General features: G+C 40.6%; 1 protein-coding gene across 1 annotated transcript in view; it reads left to right on the forward strand.

Moving 5' to 3' along the window:
• The window catches only part of tead1a (TEA domain family member 1a), a 56900-nt gene that overhangs the window by 17029 nt on the left and 16452 nt on the right, over positions 1-23419 (forward strand). The window contains exons 2-7 of the mRNA XM_049574978.1: positions 4094-4591; positions 13507-13571; positions 15928-15990; positions 19531-19662; positions 20558-20607; positions 21245-21306. Of these exons, the coding sequence (XP_049430935.1) occupies positions 4387-4591; positions 13507-13571; positions 15928-15990; positions 19531-19662; positions 20558-20607; positions 21245-21306 (577 nt within the window). The 5' untranslated portion in view covers positions 4094-4386. The remainder of the gene's footprint in view (positions 1-4093; positions 4592-13506; positions 13572-15927; positions 15991-19530; positions 19663-20557; positions 20608-21244; positions 21307-23419) is intronic.

Raw genomic sequence — 23419 nt, forward strand, 5'->3', positions numbered from 1 at the left:
ACAATGGAGAAGAAATATGTTAATATTCTATATGTTATATATCAATATATGTTTCCTTACCCACAAAATCTTGTGAACCCACATAGAAAAGAACTTGGCATCAGGGATTAACACTAAAATTTAAATTAAATTGAATTGACATATTTTTTTTTTAAAAAAGGAGTGTATGTTTAAGTACATGGGATTTATGTTATTTATGGGTTTTTTTTTGTTTGTTTTGTTTTGTTTTTTTACTGTGGTATTGAATTTGGTATCGCGAATTGTGGAATTTCACTGGAATTGGTAATGACTATTAAATTTCTGGTGTCATGACATCTCTGGTAAAAACATTACACTGATGTCACCTTATAACATTTTTGTGGTCAGCACATTAGCAAACAGCTGTTCACACATCCAAAATCCATCTCTTTACCTGCTAAATGCTCCACTGTGTTCACAAGCTAGTTCCTGACCTTGTCTGGCAGGTGCTGGGCAACAAGTGTTCTGTGGATTTATCAGAGTTTTACTCCAAAAAATCGCTGCCAGCTGTGTCTGAAAACAAGCTTCTTGAGAACTAAGAAAACAGTGAGCTAAAAGACCCTAAAAGGCAACCCCTTTCACATTACAAATACCATTTGACTCATTAAAATATTGATTAGAGCAGCTTTTAAGCTCTATGTGGTAAATTGGAACAATCAAAAGCCCTTTATACACAGAGATCGTGCTATAGGGTCACTATAAAGCTGCTATGACGTTATGGCGCCTTTGTATTTTAACACAGAACCAGACAACAGCGGTATCATGCCACTCCAGTGCGTGATTATAGACATCATGCAGGCATTGCAGAAGCAAAAAAGGTGTGACGGACGTGATATGTAACACAACAGCATGGGCATAGTGTGACATATAACAGATGCATTGACAGCGCTTTATGAAATATAACAATGGCATTAACATAACAATAACAATCATTTACCGTCCCTGTTACATGGCGGCTGATCTCGTCCTCGGCTCGGATGGTAAGGAGCTCCCGGGTCTAATTGTTTTCCAGATTTGTGGGCATTTTCAACCACTGTTGTTCTTCTTTGAGTTAGCTGCTAACGGCTATTAGCTACTTTTAAAATTTTTGATCGCATGTATAACACGTCGTCAAAATGTCACACCCAATGCGGCCCATGATCCCGTCCTGCTGGCTGTTGTATTTATTCAGACTTCATCATGGTGCTGTTACTATCTCTAATGCTGGCTTAAAGGTGAGACAACTCTGTCCCCTGATTCTAGGATTGTGGCTTTTACACAGCACGGCGAGATGGAATAACGGGGTAAAATTCCTGCCTTGAAGAGGCAATGTAAAGGGGGTTAAAGACTCACTGCTGCAGGCTTTAAAAGGCAGTTGACTGTTGAAAAGTTTGATTGTTTTAGCTCCGCTACCGATCCACACTATCGCACTCCTTTAACCACCAAAGCCAAATAGAAGCAGTATTTATTCATATTTTGATGAAATGTTGATTGTTGAGAACATACTGAGCACACTAATAGACAGCAAAGAACCGGATTACACAGCAGGAGTGGTTTGAAATGTTTCTATGGATGCTTCAGTCCTTTATTTCTGCCATTTAAACGTTTCATCAGTGGATTCATTGTACCATGAATCCAAGATGATCAAAGCCTCTGTTACTTGTGAAGAAGGATACTTCCATAGCACACTCAGTTGCATATTCACAAACACACTCACACTCGGTGTAGAGGGAACAAATCTTGCTGCTGGTGCTCAACCATACAGCCCGCTGGATGAATGAATCCTTGTTTGAATGGAAAACTGCTGGGGGAGGGCAGGAGGGAAGAGGGGAAGAAAGCAAGGGTGGGAAGTTGGAGAGGAAACGGAAATGAGGGTGAATAGAATAAGCATGAAGAGAGAACCAGAGAACAAACTCTAGTAAAACCAGCAGATCTCATTCATTACACATGACTGGGAGTCTAAGCCAACGGATGTTTTCTTGTGGCCTTGCAGTGTTTTGCCCCAGGTGTTAAATAGCATAGAGCTGGGCTCAAGTGTACAGGGTTAAAATGTGTCCAGAATGTTGCCTGCTGCTTTATGGGCTTCAGTTGCATGTGTGTGCATGCGCACTGTCAAGTGTAATTGTGTTAAAATTAGCCAGACACACACACACACACACACACACACACACACACACACACACACACACACGGTACACTAACTGACATACACTTCACACTGCAGGCTTGTGCAGGCTGTGGCAAGGGACAGTGCATGGGAAGTGTGAACAGTAGAAGACCAGACAAAATGACATGTGTTCGCCCAAGGAACTGGCACTGTAATTGTGTGTGTGTTTCTATGTGTGTGTATATGTGTGTGCATATGTTGGTGTACTACGCCAACCCTGCTGTTTACTGTGGGGGATTTTAGAAGAATTGTAGGCAGCTGGCAAACCCCTTCAGTTTCTCTTTTTTTTCTTCCCAAGTCTGCTAGTAGCTGTGTGTAGTAGTGGTCCGTTTGTCTGTCTGTCTGTCTGTCTGTCTGTCCATCACTCATTCATTTGGTCCACTTATGTGCGTGTGGATTTGATGTTGGGCTACCACAGCGGTTTAACAAAATAGGCAATTTCCTACATGAAAAGAAGCAATAATTTCCCTCTAGCAGCTGGGATGCAGGCCTACAATGTGTTGATCAGAGCTTAAAGCTGTACTAGAAAATTTTTTCTTGGTAAAATACAGACTTAATATCAGCACGAATCACAGAGTGGCTCCAGAGATTGTAGAATGGCCCATTTCTATTATGTTTGCCCTGTTTTCTGTAATGAAATTCTGGGTTTTGGTGATCACGTCTATTCAAAGCAAGTACAAAATCAAAAGTTAAAGTGGAATCTCCTGAACCGCAATGCACATCATACACAGTAAACCGGACAAACTGGGTTTCTTGCTGATGACATACTGTATAGTATATAGAACAGTAGCCTACCACTATAAGCTATATGAGACTCATTGCAGCTTGCATATCAAGGCATCAGCTGTCATTGACTTCCATTTGAAATTGAAAAAAACAACAACACCTTAGCATGTAGCTTTGTCGAATGAAACTCTTTCACTTTGTCTTACGTTGCTTGAAAGAAAAGTTTGTTTTATTTTTTATGTGCAGCGATGCAGCTAACCAATAGCCGGGAACCATGTGTCATTGAGCTAATATCGCAGGCGCAGTCTGAACTTTAAGGTATGGGGTTCACAAAAAAATCTAGAACAAATGTAATGTGAACAACAGAGGTTGCATTTAGACAAAATTAAATCAGGATACCAGCAGGTGCATGTTCATATCCCGGCTAATATGCTCAATGAGTGATGGAATATTGAGAGAATTACCATAGAAACTGTATTTACAGAAACTGCAAAACCCAACAGTTAACCAGATAAAGACCCCAGCTATTAGTGTCAGGGCTTGACAGTAAAGCTTGCCTGGGGCAAGAAAACTGTTGGGGCAAATGGAATGCCTCATGCAGTTGTCAGATTGGGCAGGTGAAAAATAAATGTGATGTCTGACTTTAATGTAATGCTATCTGAAAATAAACTACGTCCTGTATCGCTGAAGTGGATCTCTTCCAACTGACTGATGAAAAAAATCTGACATACAGGACCATACAGAAGTTAACTCTGGGGTATCAATGTCATACACAACACTGACGTTACTAATACCCCAGCAGTATAATCGTTATCTGTCAGTTGTATGTGTTGTATCTTAATAAACTATAAGTCAACTATAAATAAAATCCCTGTATCCATGCAATGCATAGTTCTGTGTTAAATGAAAAATATGGAAAATATTTCAATTGCTATATGCACTTAGCTGCGACCACCATGGCATTCAGTGAGCCCCCAAACCAATGCATACTGCACCTGCACACAACTTAAGATTTTATTTGGCATTTTTGTCTTCATTTGGCAGATGACAGTGTGAAAGGTTGATTGAAACAGGGTGAGAAAGGTCCTAATGCTTGAATTGAACCTGTGGCTGTGTAGCATGCGCTGTAACCACTCTCCTACCAAGATGCTCTGCTGTGCACAACTAACCGCAGCTAATACAATACTTTGTTCTTCATTTCAGGGTTCCTGCTGTATGACGCTGGATTTGGAGCAGCCTGCCGAGTTGTCTGCAGTCTATGAGCCACTTTTAGTTTTATTATTGGTGGTTAGATTTTGGGATTACCATTGTTGAAGCACCAGCTAGCATTAGCATTCAGTTTCTAGTTTCCTCAGCTGGCTGTCTCCGCTGGGAGTTAATTATTGCCATTAGTATTAGTCAGCTAGAGTTTCACTTTAGCTTTTCATCACGTTACTTACTTAGTGTCAAACCATTAGCGTTAGTGTTGGGTATACGTCGGCTGGTTAGCTGCCAGTATGGAACGCAGTAGCTGGAGCGGCAGTGAGAGTCCAGGGGACGATATGGAAAGACTGAGTGACTCAGGAGGGGACAAGACCATGGATGGGGACCCCGAGGGGGTCTGGAGCCCCGACATCGAGCAGAGCTTCCAAGAGGCCCTGGCCATCTACCCGCCCTGTGGAAGGAGAAAGATTATCCTGTCAGATGAAGGAAAGATGTACGGTGAGTAATGGGAGGTGACTGCTGTGAGTCACTGAGGGAGGGAAGTTTTACTTGTGTTACCAGAAAATAGTTAGAAATGACCAAGGCCAAGAAACCAAAATTTTCATCATATCAAATAAAGAAAGCAGCAACATTTCACATTAGAGAAGCTTAAAACAGTGGATGCTTAGTTTTTCCTTGATACACTACGTGAACAATTAATCAGTCTTCAAAATTGTTGTTGATTAATTCTCTATAGATCAATTTATCACCTATAAGACCCACTGCTACAGCACAGGTGTGATGTGTTACATGTGCCTGATGTTTCCCTGGTATCTAATCTGTTTTACCAAAGGAGGAAGATTTGGATTGAAGCTAAATTACATTGTTAGCGTAGGACACTTGTTAGTGTATTTTGCACCATATTTAAAGAATGTGGGTAATTTGTGATCGTTCAACACAAATTCACACAGTGTGTTGTGGGAGAATGTGACATCTCTACACAGTGTTATAAACACATCCAGTGATTGGGCGAGCTGTTGAAATGTTCACTGTGGTGTGTCAGACTGTGAGAATTACTGGGTAGACGACTGTGTGTGTGAGGGCTGTCTCACAAGGCCTCGAGTGTCAGAGACACAGGAAAGAAAGATGAACTGTTAAAGAGAGGAAACAGAGGCGTGCTATAGGTGCGTCATGTGTATGTGTGCACGTCTCAGAATGAGCGCGACACTGAGAGAGAGAGTATGTATTTGTGTGTGTGTATGGCTGTGTGTGTGTGTGTGTGAACTAATAGAGTGATGAACAGATGGTCCTCTGGCTGCCACCAGCTGCGTCTCCCTCCCCTCTCTCTTTCTGTCGTTTTTCTCTCCCCCCCTCCTCTCTCTGTATGCAGAGTGAAATTTAGTGATTTCTTCATGATTCTAGAGTTTTAGGTCTCTGTTTTATTGTAAATCCCAGACATTAAAGACTTTTTTTCTTTTAAATACTTTGATGAAATCTTGCCTCTGAAACTTGATGGATTTGCATACACACACTAAATGGCCAAAAGTATGTGGACACCTGAAGATTTTAACCATTTGTGTTTGTGTTGAACATTTCCCATTCAGCCAGTGTTGCATTAGTGACGTCAGGCACTGATGCTGTCTGGCTCACAGCTGATGTTTTAGTTGATCCCAAAGGCGTTCGATTGGGTTGAGATCAGAGGTCTGCGTAGCAGAGTTACAGTTTTGTATTTTCATTGGTTTTTATTTTTATTTCGTTTAAATTTTTTTCTTTCACTTAAATTTAGTTTCACTTAGTATCCAGAGGGTGTTTGCTCATTTCAGTTTAATTCTTATCGTATAGAGTTGTTTTTGTTAGTTCACGTATTAGGTTTATTAAAATATTGGGGATAGTTGTCTGGGGCAAGAGTTAAGAACTTTAGATTAGGTATGACAATACAAATACAACATTTTGTGAAGGCAGTTAGCCCACATTCTTGTAAACATCCCATTCTCAATAAACATATGCACCAATGCCTCCTCATGCTCGTTATGCTGACAAATTTTTACCAAATTGACAAAGACTAAAACTAAAGACATTCCCTGTATATATTCATTTTATTTTAGTTTTGTAAGTGCACTATAGTTTTTTTCCCCTAAAGTCTAGTTTTTATTTTTATTTCAGATCTCTAAATATATATATACATATATATATATATTTTTCACACCTAGTTTTAGTTTTTAGTTTAGTTTTAGTTAACTTTAATAACCTGCTGTGTCAAGTTGAAAACCATTTCTTTAAAGCTGCATTAAAACTGCATTAGTATATTTATATTAACAATGGGAAAAATTACCATGCGGAATGTAAAAGGTGTTGCTTGTGAGGATAAACCCATGAGAATTAACACCCAACTTTTTAGTTCCTCTCACCTCTCCTTAACTTTTTAGCGTCTTTTAGCTCATTGTTTTGATTTTATGGCCTGCAGTTTTACCATTGTTTGCAGCAGCAGCAAGAAGCTGTGCTCAGCTAAAAATAAATAAATAAATAAATAATAATAATAGTACTAAAAAAATTAATAAATAAAAAAAAAAACAATAGCTTTGAGATCAACCCATGGCACACTACAGCCTCTTTCCCACTGCAACACTAACATCTAGCTTTTGTGTGTAATGGAAAAAAATTACAATATGCATTTACACCCAGGTCAAACGACTCTCAGTAGTCACGGGTATTTATCACCCCCGCTCCGACCGGCATTGATGTAAATACAACACTCGGTTTAACATGCTCATTTTAGCTGCTTTAACGGCAAGATACAGTGATGCACCACTACAAAATGCTGTCCGTAGCTGCCTAAGTAGTGCCTAGACATCGACCAAGTTTGAAATAGAGACTGACGTAGTAAGAGATATATAAAAATGGGTAACTACCATCACAATTTTTACTGAACTTAATAGGCCTGTTTCCACCGCAGGAACTTCGGGATAATTTTACGGGGCTGGGGCCGTTGGTGCGTGTCTCCACCGCAAAATAGCAAAAAAAAAAATAGCAAAATAGCTGGCATTTTTAAAACTCAGCAGACGAGGGTTAGCTCGTTCATAGCTTCCACCGCCATGTAAACAAACTCAATAACCGGACCGTGAAAAACATATTTTTTCCAGCGGATATCTTAGTTACAACATGATTGAGCTAGCAAAGCAGTTTTGTGTTGCTATGTGTAGTATTTATTCAGTTTTGGGAAATCACGATGTCTAGGAAGCATCAGTGGCTGCAGCTGACAGGGACAGCTAACAGCAGCAGCAAAGCTAACACCAGGACGTCATCTGTTAAAAGCCTCCTGTTGTCGGATACAACATGAAACTACTCCAGTTAGCTCAATCATGTTGTAACTATGTTAGCTGATAGCGGTGTCTGAAATAACTCACTAAACTCACTGAGTTTAGTGAGTTATTACAGACACGGCTATCAGCTAACAGCTAACAGCGTCCCTACGCCACTACGTCGCCCCGGTCAAAATGGTCGCGCTTCAGAGCTAGCTCCGTCAGCTTGACGGAATAGCAGCGGCTAACAATAAAGGGTTTAGGCCAAGCAAAGGGTCAGTTGAGTTAAACAGTGGCCCCTTTGAGATTCAGAAATACTGTCGTAAAAAAGATCCACTATTACAGCAACTTTGCTTCTTTGATTTCTTTTTACACTAAACCAAACTAGTAAGGCATAACGCCGCCCCACTGTGGGATTTTAGACACCATGCCCGCATTCTGGAAGCAAAAGAGGCTTTATATGTAACACAACAGTGTTAGCATTTTGCGTGTGTTTGTGTGTGTAGTCTTGTCTTGCAAACTGTCCTTTTTACGCAGACGTTGATTCTGCTCTGTTTAGTATCATCACTGTTGGTTTAATGGTGGAACAACTCTGTACCCCCAGTCCATGTTGGTGCCTTTTATACAGAATCGTGAGGTGGAATAGCAGCTCAACATTAAACAGGCTGTGTAAAACGGTCTACTGTCTGTTTTCTGTGCAGGAAAGGAGAAATGGCGAGAAGGGATGAGCAGTGCTTGAATTAGAGCGGGTTTAATTGTTCTGAGAACATCAGTGCAAACTTAAGTTCTGAAACAGCATCTAGTTTGTTCTTATTTCTGGCTCCTGATGCACACAGAATAGGACAAGCTCACATATTTCCCATGCATGTTTTTTAACTTATTGATTTTTTTTTTTTTTGTAAGAAAAAAAGCATAAATTTGTTTTTCTACAAACGCAAAAGCAACACACTGAATGCACGTAACCTTGGGGTTACTTAAAAACTTGGCATTATTTTCTTCACTATTCAAACCAAACCCCAGTGTTAATAATGGTGGTTTTGTGGTTTCCTTGAGCATTACATTAACAGTAAAATGTGTGGCAGGTGAGTTTTCCTACAGAAAAGAAAGAGGTAACATGTGATGGAGAGGGGACCTATGTGGGTCTAAGAATACCCCCCAAGTGGCTGCAGGGAAATGGACTGAAAAAGAAAAGAAGAAGGAAAATGTGCAAAAGTGCTGGGACGAACTTGGTGGGAGAGAAGCGTAAAAAAAAAATCATAAATGGATGTGTATAAAAGGGAGAAAGAATAAAAAGGTGAATAATAGTGCTATTATCCTTGGCAAAGGTACAGCAGAGATACAATGCAATGGGTAGTGGCTTTGTCCCCTACAGAAACATCATATGGATCTACTGGATGGATATGAAAGTCATTTAATTGGTATTGAACCTTGTCTATCTCTTAAGCTGTGGATCAGGGACATGTTCAAAACAGACGTATTACAGAGGGCTGCAGCATGCTGTGAATGGTAATGGGGGAAGTGTAGGCTGCAGCAGTGACACAGGCCACAGACATCTCCCAAACATCTTCACTACAGCCTTATGAAAGTATTTTATTCAATATTGTCACATTGTATAAAACATGCCTATATTCCCTTTCAGTGAACATTTAATTTATTTTCCTCTGACTGGAGGTGTTGCCTCACAGCCTTCATCAGGGCAGAGAGGTGAAACTGTTGCCTAGATACACTACATACCCAGAAACATTAGCATTCATTTGAGTGTTTTGGCAAGTTGTGTTAACTCGTATTAAGTCTAATATTCACTCTCCTGTCAGCTCTGTTTTGGGCTCCACAAACACCAAAGGGTAATATCTGCCCCTTTAGCTGCTCAGTGCTCCGCTGTGTTCACCAGCCAGTCACTAACATTGTCTGTCAAAACAGATGTCTGCTGCTGCTAGAAACAGCCAGAGGTGTGGACTCCAGTCACATGACTGGGACTTGAGTTAGAGTGGTGTAAAAAAAAATATGATAACTTAAGACTTGACTTGACAAAATCAAAGAAGACTTACAACTCAACTTGGACTTAAACACCAATGACTGGTGACTTCACTTGGACTGAGCCTTTCGACTTAAAAATACTTGATACCTTCCCCCAAGCCCAAATATTAAAAAGTATGTTATTTAAAAATAAGTCCAACAGCATCAGATCGAATTGCAGGACTGAACCATGAAGAACTAATGTTATGTTACTGAGCGCCAGTCGGAAAAAATAATGAATACATAAAAGATACAAAAAGACACAGAAGATAATATTGTTCGGGTACAAAAACTCTATGTTGGTCAACAAAAACCATATTGCAGTATGCCAAATGTGTGTCAAAAATTACAAATGGAGTCACAACAGCTTCCAACAAACTTGTTTCAACAAATAAGTACAAATACAGAAAGTATTGTAAATGTGATATATTATTACACTTTTGTAAAAATGGCATTACATTAGGCCAAGAGAGCATTGTGACTTGTTAAGGACTCAAAACTCAAAGTTTAGGACTTGGGGCTTGAGTGTAGGGTAGATGTTTTCTGATGCAATTTTTCCTTCCTGATACTGATTCCGATACTTGAAATTGGCTGATACCAAGTACCAATACAATTGCGTTTAAAAAAAATTAACAGCTGTAAACTGCTTACCCTGTGGGAGTTTAATGATTGCTATCATTGTATGGCATGATTCAGGTTCAAAGCTAAACTGATGGGACTGTCCAGTGTGAAATATCACAAAATTCATGGCATTTTGCTAATGGTTACCCTTACACTATTTACTGGAAATCAGTTCCTCTTGACTGCTGTAAAGCAGTGGTTGCCAGTGGCTGCACAGTGCAGGTCTTAGTGTTGGCTACTTTTTTAGAGCAGGAAAGAAGAACTGACTTGAAAATGGAAAACTGGCATTTTATCCAGGTGTGAAACCACTTGAAAGCTACCAATACATGGTATCAGATTGGTACATAGACTTGCGTATTTGCCGATGCCCCATCCAGTATTTTAGGCAGTATTGGAGGCATTTCGGAAAATGGTATTGGCACGACTCAAGTGCAGAAACGTGAGACTTGTGACTGGAAACAGGGTTGATAAAATCAGATGAGACTGAGCCAGAACAGTAGAGATATCGTGCTAATTTAGCTTTGGGTCTCCTGAATGTGTATACAGGCAAAATATACTAAATTGCTAAATTGCTCTGTAGGCATGGATGATAATTCTCTGAGGGTTGGTCACTTCAAATGAATCCTCTCACATTATATCACACAAAAATGACCAACATATACAAAAACAATCAAATGTGAACCAAAATCACGACCACATCAAAACATTGACATATTAAAAACAAATTGTATCACTGATAGGCACACTTTAAAACAGAATCTCTTTCTTCATCAGACCAGGAAATAACGAGGCATCAAAACTGAACCCGCAAGAGCTTTTCCTCCTTCAGATTTCTTTGAAATAAGTCACACATGCAGTCACTGTAACTACAAACTGCTGTTGACTGATCTTTAGCATCAGGTGATGTCACCACCTGTTGCTCTCTGCAGGTGACATCATCTGGCAGCAAACATCTCCAGGGTTTAGTTACTGTTTAAAGAAACTGGCAGCTTGTTTGCGAGAGATGAAAGATTAACTGTGTGGTTAGCAGGAGCGGTGATGGTTTGTGCCATTGTACCTGAAAAAGACAATAAAACAGTGCCACCTGGTGAGAAGCAAACTAATCCACAAAAGCCATCTCATTGCTGGACGCTGTATGTTTGGTCTGTGAGAGGTGCACAACTGTACCAAACACTTAAACTGTCCCATGTATGTCGCAACAAGCACACACTCCTCCTCAGTGTTAGTGAAGCCAGGCTGTGGGCCAGACTCGGGCCCATGTGGTCTCTGAGGTCTTCCCAGGGTACACAACAATACACACTACTCCACTGCGGCCTTGTTAGCGAGCGCGGTCAACAAGGCTTTGAACTAACTCTGAAAGGGTTTTTCCAGCTATTCTGTAAAGCAGCTGAAGCTCTTAATCACTCTGCTAACTGAGCGTGGGGAGCGACAGTAAACTAATACAGTAATGCTTCTTTGGAAGACCAGAGAGGAATATATTTACAAGTCCGGTAAATGTACTGGAAGCTGGGAGCTTGATTGATCATTATGTACTCATTGTCACAGGTATTTGTGTGCTCTTTCAGCACCATGTGACAAATCAGTCAATATTTTGTTTTTAGTGTGGTGTTTACATGTGTGTGTAAAGTATTGCATTTTAGTCACTGTATCTGAATTTTGGAATTTCCCTCCTCTCTTCACCTCATCTTGCCTTCATGTTCACTTTACTGAAGATGGAATCACTGTTTGATTCTATCATATTGTGACAAGTCTGCTTCTTGTCTTTCTTATTGTTGTTTTTTAATCTTAAGTGAATGGGGTTAAAAATCACACAACTAAAAAGTGTTTTTCATTTGCGTCCTTTCCCTCAATATCTGCTTGCACACAGAGTGGCTTCAGCCTGGAGATAGGGAGAGGAGGGTGCTTCTGTTCGTCACGGTTAATGACCATCTGACTTTGGCCTTGAAGTCTTTCACTGGGCAAGTAGAGAGAGGGAGAGAGAGAAGCAGAGAGAGGAAGAGGGAGGGAGCAGAAGGGAAGCCCATTCACTACAAGAGGGACAGAGGAGGGGAGAAAGGGAGCAGCCAGAACAGAGGATGGATGGATGGACGGAGTGTGTGTGTGTGTGTGTGTGTGTGTGTGTGTGTGTGTGTGTTGTGTGTGGTGTGTGTGGTGTGTGTGGTGTGTGTGTGTGTGTGTGTGTGCTGGAGAGTTTTTGAGAAGAGGGAGGGTGAGGGATGTGTGCCGCAGGGTTAGTGAAGGATGATAATTCACCGTTAAGCCTCCTAGAAAGACCAGCTGGCCCCTCTGGAGTCAGATGTCAGCCTCAGCAGCCAGGACTCTTTGTGTGTGTGTGTGTGTGTGTGTGTGTGTGTGTGTGTGTGTTGGCACTCATGCATGTATATACGTGTGTGTGTGTGTGTGTTTTTGCGTGTGTGCTGTCGTCAGTCGCAGCTTTTGACTGCTAGAAGGAAAACACCTGCATGGGGAGCTGTAGATGTTATCAGTCTAAGCTCCCTATCTCAGTGAGAATGGGATTGGTCAGAGCACGCACACACACACACTCACACACATGCACACACATATGCACAAATAGACGTGCACACACACCATCTGCTAGTTAGTTAGGGCTATTGTTGCGAGCCATTTGGGTAGTGTGTAGAGAGGTTTGGCTTTGTGCTGATCTTGACCATCAGTTGGCCAGCTGGCCTGACTTTGGTTTTCCTTTCCTTGGTCGGAACAGAAAACACACCGGGAGACGAACCAAACCACGCTTGTTAGCAAATTAAATAACAGACAAATTACATAATTTCATAAAAAATTTAAAGCGAACTGTCATCTTTGAATTTTGGGGACTCCAAAGTTGTGTCCTGGTCAGACTTTGGAGGCCACTGTAGTGCAACACTCAGCTACTATGTATTACATATGAACACACAGGTTTTCTGTATGTAACACTGTGGTTTTCTGCTCCTTTTCTCCCTCTGTCTCCCTCTCCCTCACTAATCTATACTAGCCAGGTCATGCTGAGTCTGCTGTGCGCCCTATTCAATGGGTTGAATTGTGTGTGTGTGTGTGTGTGTGTGTGTGTGTGTGTGTGTGTCTACGTGTGTGCGTGTATGTGCACACACATAAGCATGGGTACAGCTGGTCTGCTGGTTCCTTTAATCAGGGGACGGCCGGTCTGCATGAATACCTGTATTGTTGGGTCATGTGTATTCAGGGTGGTGGCGTGTGTGATTTTGTGTGTGTCAGTGAGTGTGTGTGTATGTATTTGTGTGGAGGGCTCAACAGGAGTACCAGTGATTACAGTGCGACTATGTGAAACTGCACGTCACAGGGTCGCTGGGTCAACAGTGCTAAATCAGGCACTAAGTTGTTTGTCAGGGTCATATGATTTCTGCTTGTGATTGTCTGTGTGTGTGTGTGTCAGTGTGTGTGTGTGTGTGTGTGTGTGTGTGTGTGTGTGTGTGTGTGTGTGTGTCAGTGTTTCACAGTATGTTCTGTGTCTTTTCCCTCCAGGTCGAAATGAGCTGATAGCCAGATACATCAAGCTCCGAACAGGCAAGACGCGGACAAGGAAACAGGTAATAATGAGGGTGTGCACTAAATCCAATCATGCTGTCTACAGTATGTATCACAGCATATCATATTATACAGACATAATGAGAGAAATGGTGCTAAATGCAGTGATGAAAAGAACAGTCTAAAAGCTGAAGAGTAATCATTAATGGTTAAGTTTGGGAAAAGAATACAAGCAATTTAAAGTTCCACTTTGCAGGATTTTATGTGTCCATTTTTGGAATTAGGGGAAAGTGAGGAGAGGTGGTCTTATTTAATGAACCAACCCACCTGCAAGAATTATTGTTGACATTGTACATTTCTGCAAACCACGGATATGTTACATTTGTATGCATTATGTTGGAAATACACTGAAATTCATTTCAGCAACGCTGTTTCCAGTGTTTGGTTAGATTAAGCCACAAAAACCACTTGGTACTGGTGCAGAAAAATTCATGTTTTGGCTTAAAATACCTGCTTTTGATGGCAAAATCCCAGCAGGAAATGCTGCAATGCCCCTTCCCCACTGCACAATGACCCACCTAAAACTCACTCACATCTGTTTTTTTATTGAATTTGAAAGGTTATAATGGACATTCACTCCCAGGTCAAATGACTGCAGTAGTTACGGGTATTCATCGGCTCCAGCTCCAATCAATAGTGATGGAAATATGACAGCTGAGTGGACAGGCAAATTTTAGCTAAAATTTTAGTGCTCAAACATTGTTCAAAATTTGGTTGACTCCAAGTTTGAGAGACTGAATAAGTAACAGACATAAAAAAGAAGCAACCACAGTCACATTATCACTGACCTTCATGCTGCTTTACTGGTGACTGACCTGTTTTCCGGCCCATCCGTGGCATTGAACCAGGACAATAAAAAAACAAAACAGAGAGGGGCGCTTGTCTGCTGCAGAGCCCTGTAAATGGCTCTGGTCTACTGGCTATGGGAGCGGAGTCTATTGTCTATTTTAAGCAGGTTTTCCTGTGTTAAAGAAACCTGTACACACCCACTTATTTTGGTGAAAAGGGGGTGTTGGTATGGTATGGTATGGTATGGTATTGGCTGCTTTTCGTGGCACTATCCAGGCTGGAAACACATGGATGGGTCCCTAAGAAACACCCGCATGCTGTGGCTGAAATACTGCTGGAGACAGAGCGTCAGGTCAATAAAATAACTGTTTTTGTTGTTTATTGGTCCTGAAGGTGGTCTGCAGTCTGGCAGCCGTCCCACCTAGCCATTAGTGTTTCTCACAAGTGAAGATATTATTTGTGGCTAGCAAAGCTGTTGAAACTGACATTAGAGAATTTGAAGTTGAGATTGATGCATTGGTCTGTACATCACTTTAATATTATAACGGGTAAAGCTGGAGATTATTGTAATATATACATATATATATATATATATATATATATATGATGTACAATGCTGGGTAGCTTGTAAATTTCCACCAGGGGAAATGATCTGATCCATTAATATTGTTCTTCTGGCGTTATCAGAGGCTTATTATGTCTTCACTGTACTTATAATAGGACATCATTATTTATTTGTAGATGTTTGTATTATTTGGAGTAAGAAGTATAAAGTAACAGAAAATGTAAATAATTAAGTAGAAGTACCTAAAAACACAGTATTTAAGTAAGTGTACTTAGTTACTTTCCACGACTGGATATACATCTATTTTCTAAGATATTTTTAGGTTTTTAGGAGTTTAACAATGATAATGACTTATGATGACATTATTAGTGGCCAAAAACACTACAGCTCCCATAAAGTTATGTCAGCACGGGAGCACACAAAATATGTTATCATAACTGATGGTTTCTCTCTTAATCAAAACATGCTCGTTGGTCTGATCCCCTCGCCATGCAGGCTCATATGGTGGTGTGTATCGAATGTAAAGCAGGAGTCATTAAGAAATATTCTCTAAGAGGGCTTTGGGGCTTTTTTTTAAATAGCATGTTTCATTAAAAGAGTAAAGTTTACTCTGAAATACATTTGTTTAGGTTTCTTGATAGAACGTAACAGAGCTCCATCTGAATGTAGTGTAATCTTAATATCTTAGTTGTTGGCCTGTGTTCCCAGGTGTCTTTTTGCTCTCTCAAAAGATGTGCATAGATGGGTCTATTCACTGTTGTCAGGGGAGTAGTGTGTGTGTGTGTGTGTGTACCCTTCCAGTGTGGCAATAGTCCTTTCATAACCATGGCAACTCACTGTTTGGTCCTTCCTCCTCTCTTTTCTACCCTCCAACCCCCCCCCCCCCCCCCCCTTTCCTTTTACCTTCTCCTCTCCTCTCCTCTCCTCTCCTTTCCTCTCCTCTCCTCTCCTCTCCTCTCCTCTCCTCTCCTTTCCTCTCCTCTCCTGTCCTCTCCTCTCCCCAGGTATCCAGTCATATCCAGGTTTTAGCCAGGAGAAAATCCAGGGAGTTTCAATCCAAACTAAAGGTAAGAGGGGTGGGGTGGGGGGTGGGGGTTGCTCAGGGTTTGGTGGTTCTCAAATGTAAAAATCCTCTGTAGCACAGGAAGTGATGTTCAGCTGATTAGTGAGGATTAACACTGATGACCACAATGGAAAAAGATGGCAAAAAGTGCCATCTAAAGAAACTTAATGTGCTTGAACAGAAACCGTCACATTATTTAATGCATTGATGAAAAGGTGATCTGTGAAAAATGCAGTGCAAAGATACTGCATAATTAGCACCATGGAAATCTAGTACATTACTGCTTACATTTCAGACTTACACCTCAAAAAGTTAAGAAAAATGAGCCATCCTAAAGCGTGTAGAGGCAGTGGAAGTACTTCTGCGATCTCTACCACACCACATAATACACCAAAGCAATTTGAATTCAGAGTTTGTCCCCTGCTTGTTGACTTTTTGCTGTGGCTGGATGGACGGATGGCTGTCACAGTGACTCCAGTATCCTAGGTATCTAATTAGGCCTGTTCTGGTTGTCTCCTCCTCCTCCTCCTCCTCCTCTTCCTGTCATTCTCTTATATCCATACATTCATTGATCTGTTGCTCTCCTCTTCCCTCCCTCTTCTTACACTCTCTCCACCCTCCTTCCAGTCTATTAATCTCTTACCCTCCGTGTCTCCTCCTCCCTCTTTCCCTCTTTCTTTTTCTTCCTCACTGTTGGCTGTAATTAACTTCATGTAGAGCAACAAAGGGGCACTCGTTTTCTGGGTAGAGCAGTCGCAACTCCGAATAGAAACAAAGTGAGGACGGAGTTGATGTTTGCTGTCATAAAATAAATGACAGATGGTTGGTTAAAATTGGTAGTAAAGGTCACTTGAATCAATTTAGAGCTAACACATTAACGTGTTAATGATGATACAGTGTATGTTTTCTTTTATATTTTGGAATAGTGCTGGGCAATATTGGGAAAGAAACAAATATGACATTTCTTGCCAAATACCTTGGTGTCAGTATTGTGACAGTATTGTAAGGTGGCTATTAGTGCTTTCACAAAATATTTACACCATTAAGTTTTTGATAAATAGTTATCAGTGATGTAGTTATAATGGCTAGGTGGGTAATGGAAAATGATTGAACAGCTAGAACAGTCTAGTAAGTTCAGAAAAAAACATCACTTTACTGTTATGTAGCCTTTGAAATCAGGAAAAGACAACACTTAGAATATTATGATGTCAAAAATCTAAGACAATATCTAGTCTCATATCATGACATCAATATGAAACCGAAATATTTGGAAATGGCTACATTGGCAGGAGTGCAGTGTTGCACGATGTAGTTTTTATTATTGTATAACTGACAAACTAGAAACTTCATATAAAATAGGGATCACAACCTTAACTTAACACTGCCACAGAGTGATATGCTCCCAGGCACGTACTGTTGACTCCTGTAAAGACCATATAAATCACTTTTTGTTAAAGCTTTTTATTAAAGATAACAATATACCTACAGCTCATTACATTTTTTTAATTAATTAATACGACTGTTTTCATAATCAAGTTCAGGTTCCCACAGCCCATGCTTACAGCAGGCTTACAAGATATTCCATTTCTGATGATATAATACATGGAAAAGCATCTCAAGAGCGGTTTAAGAGTCTGAAACCAGGATATATATATGGCATATTTGATTAAAAGATAAGTCTGGCGATATTCTGTATGTTTCACATTTTCAGTGAATCCTATGAAAAGACAAAAAGCAATGATACATTTATTCTTTTTCTATTTATGTAGTTTGTTTTTACTTAATTACACAAACACCATCCTGCTGCCCAAAGCAGTGACTGGAGCACTAAATGTGTATTCATCCACGTCTGAAAATAGTCCCCAACAAATGCACTATTTGCTCCTGTTTAAATAGTGTTTGATAAAAGCTACAGTAACCAGCTGTTTTAGAAGATAGAGACTTTTTAGAAAGTGAATTTTTTTTTTAAATAAAAATTTACATCTTCTGTAGGAACAAATAGGCTTGGGGCTGTGAGGAAGCTGAAAAGCTGAGAGACATTTTTGCCTTTAGTCATTTCATGGGCTTTGTTGGCAATAAGGGAAATATAGACTAACACCAGCCTGAAGATTTAGTAAATGACCTATACTGTTAATAGATGGTCATTATTATTTAGTGATTCCCTTAGCACTGTATATGTTCAGAAATGCTGTAAAGTCTGTGTTCATTTGAACGAGCTGCTGGATTTTCCATTTAAACCACAACACATGGGTTGGTCGTTTCAAAGAAATGAGTTCAGGTCAAGGATGTTATCAGACCCATATGGTTCCTGGTATTTAATATGAAAATCCAGCATGATTCCCATCTCAGTACCTCCTATAATGTTATTACCTCCCCTAGGAGGAGAGATTTCTCTCAGTGCCAATTAACTTGAGTGAAGCTGCCAATTAGTGATTCTCCAGCTATTGCAGCGTCTCTAATTCCATTTCATTCAGCTGTTTTCTGCTCTGAGGTTCATGTTGCTTTGAGATCAGATGTTACAAATGAGCCCTAAAGTTCAGACTTACTGTAAGTCTTCTGTACGGAGCTTTTTGCCCAGAGGCAGCAACCAGTGTGAAACACATATAACTGCACGCACGCTCCACGCTTTGTGCTCGGCGCTCTCCACTGTTGTTGCTATGATTTCCTCCTGGGCCACAAGTCAAACCACCACACCCAAACTACACATGCGTAGAGAAAGGTATATTCCCTAAATCCTCTGCCTTATCACTGAGAGACAGTTTAAGGCAAAACAGGGGATTCAGATATGAACACACATGATCAGACTCTTATTAGTGTTGGATTGTGCAGATAGGCAAAGGCAAAACAATTCCATGTGAGCCAGATTCGCTGCTTTCAGCAGGGACCTCCTGGTGTCTTAAAGATCATATAGTAAATGATAACAGACGAATGACAGGACCTTACCCCAGCTCTGCCTGAGGGGCTTTGATTGTCAAGATCATTGTCAAAAGCATTGAAACTGTTGTAGATAGTTTTGTTTTGTGTTTAATTCCTTTAAACACCTCACACGGCATTTATTTAAAAAATTCTCCAGCTTTTTAAATCAGTGTTTTATTGACTGTAAAGCAGGTTTTAGCTCTTAAGTCCTATTAAAATATACAAACAAAGTGTCTAGAGTCTAAGTGCACATGTTGTGCTGTTGGCAAATGAGCTGCTCCATATTGGGCAGTTTACTCAAATTGCGGTATGTTAATTTTTGTAATCAGAAAGTGGCAGGAGGCGGCAAACTGATCACAACCAGTCAGATAATGACAACTTAGTGGAGAATGACATCTATTATGATTTTTCCCCTCAGGCCTTCGGTTTTCTCTAGGATTTTATTGTCCAAGTTAATTCAAATTATTCTTGTTAATTTGGGGAATTTTCTGCTTTTCATAACTGAGTTTGGTGCCCTGATGGTTGCTGTCACTTTGGGTTTAGATTGTGTAGGACCAGAATGTAAAGTGTGTACATTACGATGATGATGATGATGGAGATGATAATGTGTGTTTTTATTGTCGTGTAGGACCAGAATGCCAAGGAGAAGGCTCTGCAGAGCATCTCCACCATGTCCTCGGCCCAGATTGTCTCAGCTACTGCCATACACAGCAAGCTCCTGCCTGGAATAGTACGGGCCAGCTTCCCCAGCAACGCACAGGTAACACACACACACACACACACACACACACACACACACACACACACACACACACACACATTTTCCTAAGTAACATTTGGGGGATTACATAGACTTACATTAATTTCCTGGAGATTACCTTAACCCTAACCACCACTTGCCTTCCCTAACCTTGACCCCAACGTTAACTTGGCCCTAAACCCAACCATTGACCCCCAAATCAGCTTTTCATGATTGTTGACACGACTTTTGTCCCCAGTTGGACAAGTTGTCCTCAGTTAACTGGTCTTTAGTCTGAAATATGTATCCGAAGGTAGCCTAAAGCAGGATTTATATTTCTTACCGCATGGGCCAGGGATACTGAGCTTGCTTTGCCCGGAGGCCACTTTTGCAAAATGACAAGAGGCTAGGGGCCAGACACAGGAGCCCTACACAGGTCAGGTGAGCGCTGGGGCGTTTCTAGGAACTGGGGACATTTGGGGCATTGACTGGACCTCTGTTGGGGGGGTCGGGGAGATCCTGTCCTGGCACATTTTTTGATAAACAAGCTCTATAATTATGCCTTTTTATGCACTCCGACAAGTAGAAAATGGTTGGGGGGGCCACCCAGCACCCTATCAAGGGCAAGATAGAAGACACAATGCCATAGGCCCTTGCTTAGGCTACAGTGAAGGCTCTGGGTAGAAACTATGCACAATTATAAATTGGTCTCAAGTCATACTCACACACTATCCTCTTCAAATAGATACAGGAAACACAAGGACATGAATACAAAATAAAGCTATGTTTTCCAGTGGCCACATATGCTCAGTTTGAAGTCCTGGTACACACATAATAACACACACGTATTGTATTGCATTCGTGGTTTGCTCCCTCAGTCCAGTGCATCAATGTGTGTTTATATGTTAATTTTCAGCTGTGGCAGGGGATGATTCCTGGAGGACAGTCTAGCTCCACCACAGAAGAGTAAGTCACACTCACCTCTCATATCTAAGTTACTTACTGATGTTAAGCTTTGATATTTGGATATGGACACAATGATCCTCGTCAAGTCCCTCATTGACCTCAAAATGTACACCACTGTCTATCTTCCCCCATCAGACAAAACTGTTGGTGTGATTTTTGCTTATTCACATGATTGAATCCTGGAATCTTTTGTCCCTCATTCTGCCAGATACTGACTGATTTTGTCGATGATATGAATACATGTTCCCAGTTTCAAACTTGGTGAACTTAGGCTCCAAACCCTGCTATCCTGCTGTTTCCATATCTTACATTAGTGCCTGTTCACATTGCCAGTGGCTAGCAGGGATCATGGTGCTACAAGTTCAAACCCTTTTCTTTTCATTGCCAGCTGCTGTTACACGACCATGTGATGATGATGATAATGGTAGTAAATGGGGCTGGTATAGCTTTTACTGAACTCAGAGACACTCTTGACCTCTGTACTCCTGCTACTGTTCATAAAAGCCCCAGAACAGAATTCCTGTCTGTATAATGTAGGTACAATGTGACAGGCCCTACTGTGTCGCTTCTTCTTTCAGCTTTTTTAATGCTCTCCTGTCTGTCTTTCTGTCTGTCTTTGTGTCTCTGTTTCTCCCAGTATCAAGCCGTTCTCTCAGCAAGCCTACTCTGTGCAGACAGCAGGGACCACCACAATCTCAGGTGAGAGAGACCGTGGTACAATTATTTCCTTTCTTTAAAACGAACAGGTGGTCCTCTCTCCTGCCATCGAGGCCACAGCCTCTCTACAGGGTTGTTTTTGACTGTCTGGGTGCCTGGGTCTCCAGTGCGCCTGGAGGTTTGTCTTGTGACGAGGTCGCAAGAGAGAAGGTGTCAATTTTGCTTTCCTTACGTAAATTGTATTAAATAACTTAAAATGTCTTTTTGCTTCTCATAGTATCTGCTTTGAAACCTTTAAAAGTTGAACTAACAATTAGCATACATTTTTTTGAAGAAATGAGTATGTATATCCTTGGTTTACTTTGTTTTCTCACCCTCCAAACAGTTGTCAATACCAGGGCAATTAGCTGTAGAGACCAAAACTGTTTTTGTACCACACTGTAAACATGTTTATTTCTGCTTTTAAGTTGGGCATTTTAACATAAAAGTCTATAGAGTGCTCCAGGGATGCTGTTTTTCTGTAGGCTAATGACGAGGTTAGCGTCGCCGTGGTTCCCTCGTCAAATAGCCTATGGGATTCCATTGGATTTTGGATTATTGCAGAAAATGAGATCTTCGGCAAACAAAAGTTGATGATACTTCTCAGCTAAATAATCTTCACAAAAGAGCACCAATTTTGTGATTTTAAAAAGCTAATGTTAGGCTATAAGCAAACAACACCATGGTCGCAGGACTTAACGTCGCCAACACGACAAGGCTGTAAAGTCTTATTTGATGTGATGACTGTCTGTAGTCTCGTTGAGCCACTTGTTAGCAGCTGCCTTTTTAAAACACATAAAAACATCAACATTCACCAATGGCGTATGTATTTTATGTTGTAGGACAAAACATGAAAGTCAGACCTTGGTTGAGATGAGGGAACCGACAGTGTATAAATGCTAACTCATTTCTAGAATGTAGGACTAATTCGTGGGGCTCTCTGGGGATTGACTCACTTTTGGAGCCAACCTCAAGTGGCCATTAGAGGAATTGTAGTTTTTGGCTCTTCTACATTGGCTTTATTTATTAACCCTGGAGGCTGCTGCTTGGTTTTAACTGACAATGTTGGTACTGAAATTTGCTGTCATTTAATTGGTAGGTGGCCACCAAAAATTGTTTATAATTCCACTTCACTTCCATTGGACACACAGACAGTTAATGAGCACTGGGAGAGGCTTTGTTACATATAGGGCTGTACCGTCTTTTTTTTTTTTTTTTTTTTTTTTTTTTTTTTTAAATTTGAAGCTTCTATTGAGGTTTTTGAATGAAGCTTTGAATGCGTGTTGTCATATTTAATGACATCACAACCTTAAAAAAAAATCTCATACAAAACCCTCAGTTTGAATAAAGTGATTTGTTAGATTAAATGAGTTAGTCTTTTTTAATAGTCTAAATGAATAAATGAAATTATTACATTTATCTTTTTTTTTTTTTAAATAAATTTTGACTTTTGGACCTTACAACTCAATGGAGTTATTGTAAATGTTAAGATTACACAAGTTGAAAATAATCCCACACAGCAGTGATATGTGGGTTGGACATATTAAGTAGGTCAGAAAATGACAAAGCAGCGTTCCGAGTAAATGATTAATAACTTACAGAAATATTGCATGCACCTTACACCTCCTCTTTCCCTCTCTGTCACTCTTTCTCTCTCTCTCAAACACACACACACACACATACACACACACAGAAGACCTTGTCTCTGTCCTTGTCTCAGTCCTCAGTCCTGACAATTGTGCTACTATAATGCATAATGTTGGCACTTTTTCAGTCCTTTTGGTTTGAGGTCATTAAATCATTATTAGAAATTCTTGATAAGGAATTTCAATGTTTCCTATCATTATTGCTGCTAAATGACACCTCTCAGGTCCCTGTGTCTGTGCATGAAAAAAGAATGTGGCTCTCCAGCCTAACTGCTGCGAAGGAGTCCTGGTAATACGATGGAAACCACCACACACACTGTCATTAAAGCATTGATGGTGCCTACTATTTTGACTCTATAGCTCTCTGTGGCACAGTCTCATGGTGCCAAAGACCATAAGGTCTTGGTCAGAAGCTCCTCTACTGATAAATATCTTGCCAGAAGAAGGGGGGTTATCTGTAGATCAATCAT

This window comes from Epinephelus fuscoguttatus, linkage group LG4 (assembly GCF_011397635.1).
Source record: "Epinephelus fuscoguttatus linkage group LG4, E.fuscoguttatus.final_Chr_v1".
Taxonomy (NCBI): domain Eukaryota; kingdom Metazoa; phylum Chordata; class Actinopteri; order Perciformes; family Serranidae; genus Epinephelus; species Epinephelus fuscoguttatus.